The sequence below is a fragment of the Amblyomma americanum genome, chromosome 8 (genome assembly GCF_052857255.1).
Source record: "Amblyomma americanum isolate KBUSLIRL-KWMA chromosome 8, ASM5285725v1, whole genome shotgun sequence".
NCBI lineage: Eukaryota > Metazoa > Arthropoda > Arachnida > Ixodida > Ixodidae > Amblyomma > Amblyomma americanum.
This window is the reverse complement of record NC_135504.1, coordinates 4807747-4822129: the sequence shown is the minus strand read 5'-3', so window position 1 is coordinate 4822129 and position 14383 is coordinate 4807747. Positions and strand designations below refer to the sequence as shown.

The 14383-nt window shown below is 44.2% G+C and overlaps 2 protein-coding genes across 2 annotated transcripts in view; both read left to right on the top strand.

Annotated features, from left to right (window-relative positions):
* The first annotated feature begins 1377 nt into the window (after window positions 1-1377).
* Window positions 1378-11884, top strand: LOC144101628 (uncharacterized). The gene is made up of 6 exons (XM_077634770.1): window positions 1378-1552; window positions 2415-2542; window positions 3959-4069; window positions 6466-6616; window positions 7937-8096; window positions 11796-11884. The coding sequence occupies exons 1-5, from the start codon at window positions 1378-1380 to the stop codon at window positions 7939-7941; spliced, it is 570 nt and encodes a 189-aa protein (XP_077490896.1). The 3' UTR covers window positions 7942-8096; window positions 11796-11884.
* LOC144101627 (uncharacterized) overlaps window positions 11720-14383 on the top strand; it is a 19221-nt gene continuing 16557 nt past the window's right edge. The window contains exon 1 of the mRNA XM_077634769.1: window positions 11720-11884. Within this exon, the coding sequence (XP_077490895.1) occupies window positions 11720-11884 (165 nt within the window). The remainder of the gene's footprint in view (window positions 11885-14383) is intronic.

The following is a 14383-nucleotide window of genomic DNA, read 5'->3' as shown; positions in this document are numbered from 1 at the left end:
AAGACAGAAAAACAAATTTGCGATTGGAAGTCGAATCCACAGCAGCGCAAACAGATCAGCTTCACAGGACGCTATTGGAGACGATTAGGCTATCGCCTCAGCCGAACATGCCTGGTGTTGAACTGCACCACATTCTGTCGTTATGCATTGCAGAACGTCGTCCTGATCAACTTCCATCTCCTCCGTCCGGAGGCACTGCCCGCTCATCGTCGTTTTTAACGTAGCCCAAATCCGCACTCTCACACTGTCCCCCGCCAAAATCAGACCCGTCCCAGAAATTTGACCTTGCCAGATTTTGACCAAATTAGTCCAACCATGCATAATTGAGCGTGCCCGACACATTGGCCACCTATAACTTTGTCGCTGATCATTTCCAAAGTTCGGCCCGGGCCACCTTCGAAATTTGTCCTTGAGCATTTTAAATCCATGGTCAATTTATCCAACATTTGTGCGTTTCACTGAGATTACACGAAGAGCCGATTGTTCGAGGCGGTGCTCGTTTGTGTTTGTTCTCAAACGGTAACTTTGTTCTCGTTGAATGCTTTCGCGGGCTGCTCAAGTCTGCTATAGCAAGTGCTGAAAAAGGCCTCAATCGAATGCCCGCCGCCATTGACTCCATCAGTTTCATTTTTACTGGCGGCCTGCAGCGTCAATTAAAATGGAACTGATGGAGGCAACGGTGCAGGGCTGTCAATTGGGGCTTCTGCACGTGGTATAGAAGACATAAGGAGCCCTCAATATTATCCAAGCAACGATACCGCTTGAGAAGAAACACGAACCAGCATCGTCTCGGCGAATTTCCTCTTCCCGTTAAATAATTATTAAAATTAGTTAACCAGCTTACTACTCAAGACGGTTCACCGGTTTTATGATGTCTGCAAACCCTCTCAACACTATGCTGAAACAGCCATATTTTCTACGGCACAGGTTGACACAGCGCAATCGAACAAGGACTAGAAGACGAATCACGAAACACAGGAAGGGTGCTTCTCACCCTCGATCCGTTGAGCTGTGTCAATCTGTGTCTTAGAAAGTATGAAGCATTTACTACACACCAAGATCCTCTTAGTCAAATCTTAACCTCAAAAAAAAAACTTATTTTAAGAACCACTTATTCTTCCCCGTAACACCCTGTATACCGTTCTGCTTTCGTTTCTTCACGTTGGGCACCCTACCTACAGCGCTTTTTGTATCGCCAATTGCTGTCCTTCTCCACAACGTACTACAGTTGCACCTCGTTGTAACGAAGTTGACGGGCTTGGCAATTACCTCGTTATAGCCCGCGTTGACCGAGCTCCCAAGAGGAATAGCCATTGCTTCGTTGTATACGTTATTTCGGTATAAACCATTTTGTTATAACGAGGTTCAACTGTACTAATGTCGCTCACTTCTTTCTCCAGCCAGGACTCTGTGTCCTTCTTGGGAGCCAAAGCTGGGCTCTATTCCTTTCTCTCCGGCACCGCCAAGCCGGAGAAGATTATCTTCTACCGGCAGGGACTTCTTCGCCTCAGCGGAAACCATTGCCGAGAGGAAACCTGCGTCGGTCCAAAAGGTGGGTGGGGCATCTAAGATGATGCCAAAACCTCTTGAGTGCCCAGCACGCGGTGTGCTGGGGCGAATTAAAACTGTGACTTGTCGAGACACAAGGAAGATGCGGATGAGCATGTTCGCGTGTGGCTTCGTTGCTTCGGATGACGGAATCCACGCAACAAGACAAGACGGTCTCTCCGTTGATTCTGACGACCAGTGGGAATTTTGACAAACGATAGAAATAAAAGACAACACGTGCGCTGACTAATTTTCGGGAAAATAATCTGAAAGACAAAAAGAAAAGGTCATTGATGAAGCAATCGGTGAGTCATCCAAAAGCGATAACTCGTTATATTGCACGGCGACTGAAGGTTTTCAGCAAATAGACAATGATAGTATATATTTTAGTAAATAGACAGCGATAGTAGTACATTATTGCCTTCTTTAGATCCGCATTTATTTGTTATGAAATGCTTTGAATTGTTTTAGTTGAATTGCGTCACGTGATTGGAGGAAAGCATGGTACATTTTGTTTTTTACTTTAATTCCCTTAGGCAAAACTGCAGAGGACGTATGCACTCCTCAGGATTGTAATATTTGTGGGAGTAGCCATGAGCAGGCTTGTCTAGAGGAGCTTCTGTAATAACATACGGAGCAAACAACTTCAATGTTCAAATAAGGCACTGAATTTCACGGTCATTTATTGCACTCGGGTGAAGGGTAGGAAGTTTACGGAATAATATTTGGGGAAAAATTTGTTCATCCTTGTTAGCCTGAGTCGGTTTGGAATGTAAAGCACCCAAACCACACCATACACCTGTTTTTTGGAACAACGGACAAGTGCGCTGAATCTGGGCCACTAACGCTCTCCTTATTTCTTCCAGACCAGCAGCTCGAACCCTCGGCTGTGTCTGTTCCTGGTGCGTTATCATCACGGGTCGATGCCACCGACGTCCGGTTTTCGTCCAGCAGCGCCTACCGCATCAGCCCTGCGGCAGCACACAGGCTGAAGGTGAGAACGCGACTACCCATGGATTCACCCACGCAGCAGACGCAAGCATGACTCCTCCGTCCCTGGTCTGAAGTCACCAACTAAACAACTGACGACAAGCCTAGGAATATCCAGAATTCTGTAGAAACTTTAACCCGATGCAGAACACTCGCATCAGGTTTCCGCAAATCGCCAAATACGAGTGTGCAAGTGCTACACTGCTCAGTTTGACATTTTACCAACTCGAATGAGCAGGCATGGTTCTGCCTGAAATATTGAGGCGATCAAACTTACAAGGTTTTTGTTTCTCTAAATGTCTCTGCGCTTGCTTATTCTAAATATCGACCTGCGATGTTCCCCCTAATCGTTGTAACTACCAAAGTCGTAGTTCTATAATCGCCGTAGAACAACTCTCTGGTGAGATGTTTGTATTACATATGGCACTTTTCTTCAGTTCTTTTTGAGCAAAAGGTAAGGCTGCCCTAATCAACATTTTTACCGCCACCGCAGTGGCTCAGTGGTTATAACGCTCGGCTGCTGACCCGAAATATGGGGCTTCGATCCCGGCCGCGCCAGTCGAATTTCCACCGAGGTAAAATTCTAAGGCCCAGTGTACTGTGCGATGTCAGTTCAGGTTAATGAACCCCAGCTGGTCGAAATTTCCGGAGCCCTACACTACAGCTTTCCTTATAGCCTGACTTCCTTCAGGACGCTTCGAGACCCCTCTAAAATATAAATTCTGATCGGCTTAGCACTGTTTGGGGCAAGCAAATACTGAGTTGTCTCATTCGGGATACTACGAACCAAGCAAGTGGCCATGACTTTTGTTTGCAGGATTATGCAATTGGACCAACCTTTCTAAATTTCAGTGGCAGCGCAGGCATAAAGAAGGGACGGGATAGGACCAAAGAGTAAAGAGCGCTGGTGCACTGCAGTTGAAGCACTGGTAAAAACTATTGTGGTTGTTCATTTGCTACTAACAAGCTCTGTGTGTTAATCGTGCTCCTGCTGAACGAACAAAAAACGCTAAGAAAGGAAGATAACGCCTGGGGACCGTACCCGGATCAAGATGAGCAATTTTAATTCAGGATTTCAGGACTTTATTTTTGTCTTAACCATTGAGGTTCAAGGAGATGCTGAGACTAAAAGCATTTGAGTGCCTGACAGAGGTCCCAGCCCCTCCGTGTGCAAAATCGAGAGCAAATTTAGAAAACTGCAGAATAATAACAAATTTAAGCAAACAGTGTACAAAAAAATGCACTCGCGTTATGAGTAATTATCTATAAAGAGTAGAAATGTTATACAGAAAAAGCAGATACCTATAAATTGGAAATATCTAATCTTGACATTCACCGCGCAGGCACCGATGTCTTGAGTTTCTAGTATCGAGTCGATAGAGAAGTGGTTTCTTTCTGACTTTGTGATTTTTTCTCGTAGCTGGGAGGCCCTGTGTCTCGAGCGGCCGTCGGTGAGCTCAACGAACAATTGGACGCCGCCATTGTGCGGAAGGCTGTCGTGACGTCTGCGGATTCCGGGCCCAACTGCACTGTGAGTGTCCACGTTCGAGTTGGGGCTTTCGACGCCCTTTTTAAGGCGAAAGCCTTAATGGCTCATCCTTGTCCGTCCGCGAAATCTGTCTCACTCTGACGTAATCAATGGCATAATTGCTATAACCCATATACCCTTAGCAATTACTAAGTTATGGTCGATTAGTAACTTGTCAGTCATTATTTAGTAATTAGTAAAAATAAATAAAGTTATAAATGACTGAACACAAAATAAAACTAACAATACATAAAAAATGTAATACATAAAAAGATTTAAAAATAAAAAAGTTAACAAGAACTGGAAAAATGTTAAAAGTGCAAAAAGATAAAAACAAAATATAATGAAACCTGAAATAAACCAAAATAAGGGAGAAATTTAAGAACAGGAAAAAATTCAATGCCTACAGGCGGCGTGCAAAAAAAATGGCGTTCTAGAAAGTACCATGCATGCTTTCACATTCCTGCACGTAAGCAGAGTTAAGTGCCTTCAGAACTTTCTCTACATGAGCATGGTTCCGTGACATTTGGGAGGAATGTTCTTGCCCATATTTTATATTTGTAAATCTAGTACTGCAGAGTAAAAATTTTATCGTTTACTAGTACTATTTTTTATAAACACATAATTAGAATAGTTTATATAAAGCTGTGAAAGTAATACTCGTCATTATTGATATTTGTCCACACTTTGCACTTTTTCTATGCTCAATTTAGTAATTTGAAGATGCTCGTTACTCTGCTTATATGTTTCTTTTGAAGCCAGTATATAATAAGAGTTTAGTTTTAGAATTGGAGCGACAAATGACGGTGTCTCTTAATTATGTGTGGATGCTCGCTGTAGATAGGTGACGGTGTTTTTTGAAGTGTGCCACATTGACGCAGACCCCGTTGTCTTCAGTCGCCTTATTAATCCTGAACTGACTGCGCTGCGGTGCACCCTCAACGGTCTGTAACGCGGCGTTTGTGTAGACGCCAAATATTTTAGTCGACAGCGGCAAATCTTTTATGCGTATGGCATGCCTCAGCTGTTTGCAGTTTACTTTCAAGTCGCGAATTCCGCCTATGCTCATCAGAAGACTCCATTGCACTGCAATATATTATTTCCGTGAATAAAGAACTGAAAAATTGAGGGCTTACGTGCTTACGGCTCACGTGCAGGAATCGGAAAACATGGAACTTTCTAGAAGGTGTTTTTTTGTGCCTGGACAATAGGCGCTGTATTTTTTACTTTTGTTTTCTAGTTCCTGTTTTTTATTTTGAGCTTTTTATATTCTAATTGCCATTTTCTATTTTATTCATTTTATTTATTTTGCATTCCTTGTTGTTCATTTATTCACAATAATTTCTGCTTTTTACTGTTTTGCTTTGATGATGTGAGCAGTTTCATTGACAGCTGTAGTGTTACACTTTTCTGCGAACACCCTCGCTGGCTAGTCATAAGCCTTTAAAGTCTTTTCGCCTCAAAAATGATTGTGAATTAGCGCATCTAACTCGAGATGTACAAAGCGAAAGCCGTCTGCGTTCATTGTATTCCTTGGCATTGGCATTGAGGACATTCTTGACACCGATGATTTTGAGGAAAGGAAGGGAGCATAACTGGATCCCTGGGTCAGCAAACCCCTCAATAGCGATTTGAAGTATGTGGCGGCGGTAGAGAGAGAGAGATGAGGGCTGTATGTGTTAGCACTGACAACGTTGTGGCAGACACGCGGCACTGCAGCTTTCGTTGGGTGACCAACTTCTCGCGATCAACCATTAACTGCGACCTGCCAGGGAGGCAGGGTGGGCGCTGCCTATTCAGTGTGTGGGGCGCAATCAAAGCAGGTTTTTGCATTGGGGCACCAACACCACGTATATGTAAGTGAGTTTAAGGTGTCCATTGATCAGAGGAGCCAGTTGTATGCCTTCGTCGCATTCGACACACTTCGACAGACTGACTCAGCGCAACCGAACGAGGACGAGAAGAACAATCACGAAATAAGGGCGCTTCTTCTCGTCCTTAATCCGTTGCGCTGTGTCAGTCTGTGTCGTAGAAAGCATGAACCAACAAGCCCACACAAGAATCCTCTTAGCCATATGTTTACCTCAAAAAAACTTATTTTGAAAACTGCTTAGTCTTCCCCGCAACACCCTGTATACCGTTCTGCTTTCGTCTCTTCACGTTAGGCACCCTACATACAGCGCCTTTTGTATCGCTATTTGTCGTCTTCCTCTACAACATACTACAGTTGCACGTCGTTGTAACGAAGTTGACGAGGCTTAGCAATTACCTCGTATAGCCCGCGTTGACCGAGCTCCCAAGGGGAATCGATACTGCTTCGCTATATACGTTATTTCGTTATAAACCATTTTGTTATAACGAGGTTCAACGTTACTAATGCCGCTCCCTTCCTTCTCCAGCCGGACTCTGTGTCCTTCTTGGAAGCCAAAGCTGGGCTCCATTCTCTTTTCTCCGGCACCGCCAAGCCGGAGCGGATTATCTTCTACCGGCAGGGACTTCTTCGCCTCAGCGGAAACCATTGCCGAGAGGAAACCTGCGTCAGTCTAAAAGGTGGGTGGGGCATCTAAGATGATGCGAAAACCTCTTCAATGCCCAGCATGCTGTGTGCTGGAGTGAATTCAAACTATGAACTGTCGAGACACAACGATGACGCTGACGAGAAAGTTCGCGTGTGGCTTCCTTGCTTTGTATGACGCGAATACACGTGACAATAAAAGAGGGCCTCTCTGTTCATTCTGACGACCAGCGCAAATTTCGAGGAGGGACAGAAAGAAAAGGCAACACTTGCGCAGACTAATATACGGGAAAATAATGTGCAAGACAAGAAGAAAACGTCATTGATGGTGCTATCGGAGAGAGTCATCTAAAAGCGATAACTAGTTATCTTGCAGTTCGACTGAAGGTTTCGCGATGAATTTTTCCTCGGTTTTGGTGATGACATAAGCTTCAAAAATTTCCCTGGCAATTTCATTGTTGTTACTGTAAGTTATTAAGGTATTTCAAAGGTCTGGGGGGCAAGGGCACTTATTCGCCTTCTTGCAGTGACTGCAGTAAAGCACGAATTTGGACGAAGGCGCATTTTTCCCGTCCAAAGAAAACTGGTTCTCTTTAAGACTCAATTCAAGGATCTTCCCGTCTGCGAACGTTAAAACCTTCCGCAAGGGAAGATAATAAGCTATCGTTTTTGTATGACTGTCTGCGATAGCGTTGATCAAGAATTTTTTCTTTTCTTTTTGTCTTGCAGATCATTTTCTTGTATATATTCGCAATCCTTTCCAAACAATTTTCACTTGTTAGTCAGCGCATGTGCTTTATTCTCTTTCTGACTCTTGTCGAAATTCGCGCTTGTGGTCAGAATAAACACCAACCAACCCGTCCAGTAAAAGCGTGTTTTTATCTCTGTGCTGTGGAAACTTAACAGTGGTGACCTGTCAGGTGGTGGGTGCCATGCGCTGCGTTCCACACAGAGCTCATAACTGTGCCATACCTCTGACTCGTTTTACTGAGTGCCCTCGCCGCAATTTATCCTCCGGAGACTGCAGGCATTGTAGGTTGCGTCTTGTGGATTTTTGCGGTGTTTTTGCCTGCCTCCATGTCATGTCCAATGCATAGCACTGAGAAAAGTAACCGAAGCACACAGGAAAATTAGCAGCGCCGTGTTCTGAAAACTGTGTTTATATCCACTGACAGCGGTCTTACCAGTGCTGATGAGCGTTTAAGGGTGCTGTACAGCATGACCGTATGAGTATAGAACGTGCTCACGTTATTTACCGTGCAGCTTTTATTCTTGTCCGATTCCTATTATTTCTGACGTCACCCGCAAAGGCGCAGTAGCCGCTGAAATCGAAGTTTGTGTGTCTGTATTTGTAGATTAGCAGCAGGGACAGCCTGTGGTGATCGGACCATTGGTTCAGAGGCAAAGGGCGCGAGCTTGCAGTATGGCTTTGTGCTGTCGTCAAGTGGGTGCTCCCAGAACAGGCGGCCAGATCTCGGCGGAACGGCGGTGGAAGTAGTCAACTAGGACTAAAAGGTGAGGAGCAGAACGAGCATTTGGAACTAGCCAGATCCTCTGGTCACTTGACTAACTGGCGTGTTCATTGAAGAAAGCTACGCATGCAGCCATAATCTTAACATACCGGAAGTGAATTCTTGCACCAATAGTGTTGTGGAGAGAATTTCACAGCGCAGGCAATAAACATATACAGTTCCTGCGGCGTCGAATGCTCGTGGTCACGTGACCATCGCGAGGCACTTGACCGTGCCTGCATTGCGATCGTAGTGGTAGCAAATGTGGCGGCGATGTTTGTAGTTCGGAAACTCTTACTTCGGACCATAGGCACTTAAAAAAATCGATAATTACGTAGCATAAAAACTTGGTGATTCATACATCAGATGAAAAATGTTGGGCGGTTTGGACATCAAAGAGGGCGTCTGTCTGGAATAACGTGCAATAAAAACAAGAATAACTCATTAAATTAGCTCACGAAGTGTAGAGTGCAAAAAAGTGACGTTGTTTGGGCAAACAAAGGAAATGCTTAAGGAGAACGCATAAAACCTGCTCCAGAAGAAGAGGTGCGTCTGTATTATACCATGCAAAGAATTTCCGATCATGGCCAAAATGTTTTCTAAGGAGGCTGTCCGCTCTTGCTGGTTTTGCATTGTTCTGAACTGTTGTCACGACATCGGTGCCCGATACTACGGCGAATTTAGCTAAAAAATCTTAAAATAGGTTACGTTAGTTAATTTAGGTTTATGTTAGGTGTAGGTTAAATTTAGGTTAGGTTAGGTTGCTATGGCTGGACAGCTATTGGGCCACTTTTTTACGCGCTTTCAGCTTGGTTTCCCTTGGCACTGTAGTAGGATGTAAAGTTGGGCTAGTTGGGTTACGTTCATTTCAAAGGAAAAATACAGCGCGAACAGAGGCGACGGGAAGAAGAGGCTCACAACACAGTTGCGAGACAGCGCTTCTTCTTCTTCTTCTACTTATTCTTATTCTTATTATTCTTATTTTTATTATTCCTATTATTCTTATTCTTATTATTCTTATTCTTATTCTTCTTATTCTGATTCTTCTTATTTTTATTATTCTTATTATTCTTCTTATTTTTCTTATTATGCTTCTTATTCTTCTTATTCTTATCTTAATATTCTTATTATTCTTATTCTTATTATTATTCTTCTTATTATTATTATTCTTATTCTTCTTATTCATATTCTTCTTCTTCTTATTCTTCTTCTTATTCTTATTCCTCTTTCTTCTTCTCTTCCTCCTCCTCCTCCTCCTTAGTAAGCAATGCACATACCCACGCAGGGGGATTGGTCTAGGTTCAGTAGATAATCCCAATGAGGTATTTGCGCTGGGAAAAATAGGCGTGAGAAGACTAAATCAATATAAATATCAGAACAGTCAAATCAATTAAAGAAATAATAATTACCAGGAATAGAATCGAGCATTTTTGGACATGAGACAAAATTTGTATACAGCTAACAAGGTAATCGATCAGTTGCATTTATGTAATCATGAAGGTAGCCGCAGACACTGCTTAACGGGAATCCCTTTGCGCTCGCACCGAACGAAAAAATAACTGGAAGAGACAGTGGGGGTCCTAACATCGAAAGAGGGACCTCCAAATACTGTTTACTCTGAACTGCGAACCGCCGGCAAGAGAGGAGAAAATTATCTATTGTTTCAACTTGCCCACATGATACAAAAAGGTTTGTCGCAGCCAACCCACATCTGCATAACTACAAATTTAAGTGAGGGATTCTGCATCACAGAAGCGTCATTGACACCTCACAAAGCCTTGATTTACACCACGTGATATTCCATGGGAACTTTTAAGTGGCTAAAATCCACGGTATTGAGAAATGGATCACTCAGGTTGGCTGAAATATGTTGGAAGCGCTGGAAACGTGAAGTTTCCTACAGAATGAGGTGAGGGACGGGATAGAATACAGGAGCGCTGAGAGCTTACCTTGCCGACAAATCAGCCACCTCGTTAAAATAGACACCCGAATGCCCAGGTACCCAGACAAAGCGTATCTAATGCACTGTGCACGGAACAAAAAACCTAAGCGAACAATTCAATAAAGATTTCCCCGAACTTTGTAGAGAGACTAGAACTGAAGGCAGTCTGCAAGAATAAGAACCCGTGCAACATGCCTAGGAAGTTTGAGAAGAGCCAAACCAATGGCCAGAAACTCTGCGAAGAATACAGGAGTATAATCTGGGATACGAACGGAATAGCTTTAAGCCAGCTCCTGCGAATATATCCCAACCGCCACCTTCTCACAGATGCCGGAGGCATCAGTGGAGATAACAGTATGAAGAGGAAAACTCTGTAGGTGTTCAGAAAGGAGACCATTTAGGATATTTGCGGGCATATGTTTCGCATGGGACGGGAAATTGTGGTCATAATAGAAGACGGGGTAAGCCTGCGTATCTGCAACTTGTTGCAAGGAGATCAGATTAACCTGAAGCGGGGCTAATAGATTCTGTGTGAACCTAACTTGCGGAAGCTGATAGCGTGGCTAATGATTAGAGAAAAACCGGTGTGGTTCGGATAAGAAAATGGGACTACAAACGCCGGGAGCTGGGTCAAAGCACCTGAGGAAAGTACGCACTGTTAGAAGTTGGAAGCGGAAAAAGAAATCGGGGATACGGGCTTCCAGATAAAGGACAGCGTTTGAAGCTGATTTTGAGAGCCCGAGGTATAGCCGTAGGGCACGCCTTTCCAGTAAAGATAATGGCTGCAGCTTGTAGTTTGCGCTACCAGAGAACAAGACACAACCAAATTCCAGAATCAGTTTCATATAAGCCTTATAGAGCAACAGTAACATGTCACGACGCATGCCAAACTTTTTATTGCCAACTCGTGTCAACCGGCCCAGAGCAGGTTCCCCTTTAATAAGATTATTCTTAATGTGGTGTCGCCAGTCCAAGCTTTGATCATAAGTTACGCCTAGGTATCTAACCGATTCCACCTGCGGAATTGGAGTGAAGCGGTATACTTGCGAGATGTACAAAGGAGTTTCGGGCGGAAATACCAGCACGCCGCCTTTGCTGACATTAAGTGATAAATTAATTTGGTTCAACCAGACAGCTCTTGTGTTCTGCACCTCTTCTTCGTCCGTCGTCTCTGTTCAAGCTGTATTTTCCTTTTAAGTTTTCATGGTAACATGAAGCTTTGCCTACGAATCCGCTGCTCTTGCAATGCTGCGCCAAATAAGCAGAATCATTCCTTTCCTTCCATTTATCGTATTTATTGCACAAAAATTTTCCTATCAGCAAGTTTTTCCCTGGTTTTTGCTTCAACATCGGAAACGTAAAATTGGCTAACATGCAAACTTCATATTAAATTGCCTATTACATTGCAGTGGACGTATGCACTCCTCAGGATTGTTAATATTTGTGGGTGCAGCCATGAGCAGGCAGCTTCTGTAGTACGATGTGGAGCAAACAAATTGAATATTCAAATAAGGCACTGAATTTCAGGGTCAGTCATTGCTCTCGGGTGAAGCTGGACAGCGATTTAAGCAAGAGAGGTATAACCAGGGTACGAAGTTTACGGAATAACAATTGGGGAAAAATTAATTTATCCCTAATAGCCTGAGTCGGTACGGGACGTCAAGCACCCAAACCATACCATACCCATGTCTTTTGGAACACCGGACAAGTGCAAAAAACCTGGTCGGCAGCTCAAGCCCTTGACTTTGTCTGTGCCTGCAGCTTTACCACCACGTGTGGACGCCATCGACGCCCGGTTTTCGTCCAGCAACGCCTACCGCATCAGCCCTGCGGCAGCAGACATGCTGAAGGTGAGGACGACTGCCCATGGCTTCGCACACGCAGCAGACGCAAGCAAGACTCCTCCGTCCCTGGTCTGAAGCCCCCAACTAAACAACTGACGGCAAACCTACAGATGTCCAGAATTCTGTACAAACTTTAAACCCAATGCAGAACACTCGCATCAGGTTTCAGCAAATCGCCAAATACGAGTGTGCGAGCACTACACTGCTCAGCTTGATTTTTTACCAACTCGAATGAGCAGCCATGGTTCTGCCTGAAATATTGAGGTAACCGAACTTACAAGGTTTTTCTTTCGGTAAATGTATCTGAGATTCCTTATTCTAAATATCCGCCTCCGATGTTCCGCCTAATCTTTCTAACTATCAAACTACCTAATATTTCTATAATCGGCGCAGAACAACTCTCTGTTGAGATGTGGCTATTACGTACGGAGTTTTTCTTGATTTCTTTTTGAGCAAAAGCGAAGGCTGCCCTAATCAATTTTTTTAGTGCCGCCGAGGTGGCTCAGTAGATATGGCGCTCGGCTCCTAACCCGAAATACGGGGCTTCGATCCCGGCAGCGGCTGCGGAATTTTCATGGAGGTAAAATTCTAAGGGCCTGTGTACTGTGCGATGGCAGTGCAGGTTATTGAACCCCAGGCGGTCGAAATTTCCGAAGCACTATTCTACAGCGTCCATCATAGCCTGAGTTGCTTGATTTTGCACTTTTTCTGTCTTGAATTTAGTAAATGAAAGATGCTCTTTACTCTGCTTATTTGTTTGTTTTGAAGGCGCTATTGAATAAAACATCAATTTAGAACTGGAGCGACAAATGACGGTGGCCCTTATATGCGGATGATCCCTGTAGATAGGTGTGAGTGTTTTGAGCGTGCCACCTCGACGCTGTCCCCCTGGTGTCTTCAGTCGCCTTATTAGTCCTGAACTGACCGCGCTGCGGTGCACCCTCAGTGGGCTGCAACGTGGCGTTTGTGTAGACGGTGATGTTTTAGTCGACAGTGGGAACTCTTTTATGCGTATGGCTTGTGTCAGCGGTTTGCAGTTTACTATCAAGTCGTGAAGCCTGACTATGATCATCAGAAAGACTCCATTGCACTGCAATATACTATTTCCGTGAATAAAGAGCTGAAAAATTTGAGGGTTTACGTGCATGCGGCTTACGTGCAGGAATCCGAAAACATTGAACTTTCTAGGTCGCGTTTTTTTTTGTTCCACGACAGTACGCGCTGTGTTTTAAATTTTTACTTTTATTTTCTATTTTATATTTTTTATTGTCGTTTTCTAATTGTCATTTTTCATTTTTAGTCTTATTTAGTTTTCATTTCTTGGTTTTATTTTACTCACAATAATTTTTGCTTTTTATTGTTTTATTTTATTGACGTCGTCAGTTTGATTGACAGCTGTAGTGTTGCCCTTTTGTGCGAACATCCTCGCTGGCGAGCCTTAAGCCTGTAAAGTCTTTCGCCTTAAAAATCAATGTGGATTAATGCACTTAATCCAGGATGTATAAAGGAAAAGCTGTCGGCGTTCATTTTATTCGTTGTCATTGACAACGTTCTCGACGCAGATGATTTCGAGGAAAGGAAGAGCGCATAACTGACTCTTTGGGTCAGCAAACGCTACAATCGCGCTTTGACGTGTGTTGCGGTGGTCTTATTCAGTGGCGCCATAAAATATAGTAATGGCCTTAGGCCACTACTGCGTCAGATAATCATTCACTTTCCGCACATTGTAAGACCTCGAATGCTTGCGGCCACATTTCGGCGAGTGCCAGCTCAACTCTGGTTTTTCGGCGAGTGATCGAGACGAGCCCACACTTTTTTCTCATATGCCAATCACAGCGCGATCTTCTTTCTTACTTGCAGCTCGATTTAATAGTCCTAGCACACAGCACCAGAACGAAATTTTCTTACACTGCAAAGTTTCTTTGAAGGCTGCGCAGCTTTTCTCTGTAATCGTATGGCTGAATGTAGGAGGATTGTAATAAGTAAAGACTTTTTTATTATATTCCCGAATTTGGAAATCGCGTCTACAGGCAAAGGAGGAGAAAAGGTGACGGGACAAGCGCTACAGGCAACTGGCTTTACTGCGAACAACACCCCGCCTGTGCAGTCGGAGTCTGCATAACGTAATCGCCAAAGGTCATGTGATGGGTGATCCACTTTGCCGACCCGAGATTACCTGCCGCCATATTGAAATCTTGGACGCACAATAAACGTTTGAATGCGAGTATTAAGAAATAACGCTCTTAAATGCCAAGTCAGCGTTCCATATTAAAATTATGGCTCTTGTTCTGTCCTCCAGTCTGTGTGCCCTTCTTGGAAGCCAATTCCTGGCTCGACCGCATATGCTGCCCCTGCGAAGCACACCGCGGTTTTTGCACGGACTTCGCCACGTGAGCGGAGGCGACTCACACGGCGCCTCCAAGGCCAGCACCAGCCAGCTGCAGTGCAGGTGAGGAATCCCTCCACGCATCGCGGGATGGCGGCAGTTGAGCTAATACATCTGGG

Bases quoted from the DNA above. Each gene is read 5' to 3' on its own strand.
- LOC144101628 (XM_077634770.1), top strand. From the start codon at position 1,378: ATGTCGCTCACTTCTTTCTCCAGCCAGGACTCTGTGTCCTTCTTGGGA. The intron at 1,553-2,414 runs GTGGGTGGGGCA...TATTTCTTCCAG, and splicing joins AACCTGCGTCGGTCCAAAAG to ACCAGCAGCTCGAACCCTCG. The intron at 4,070-6,465 runs GTGAGTGTCCAC...TTCCTTCTCCAG, and splicing joins ATTCCGGGCCCAACTGCACT to CCGGACTCTGTGTCCTTCTT.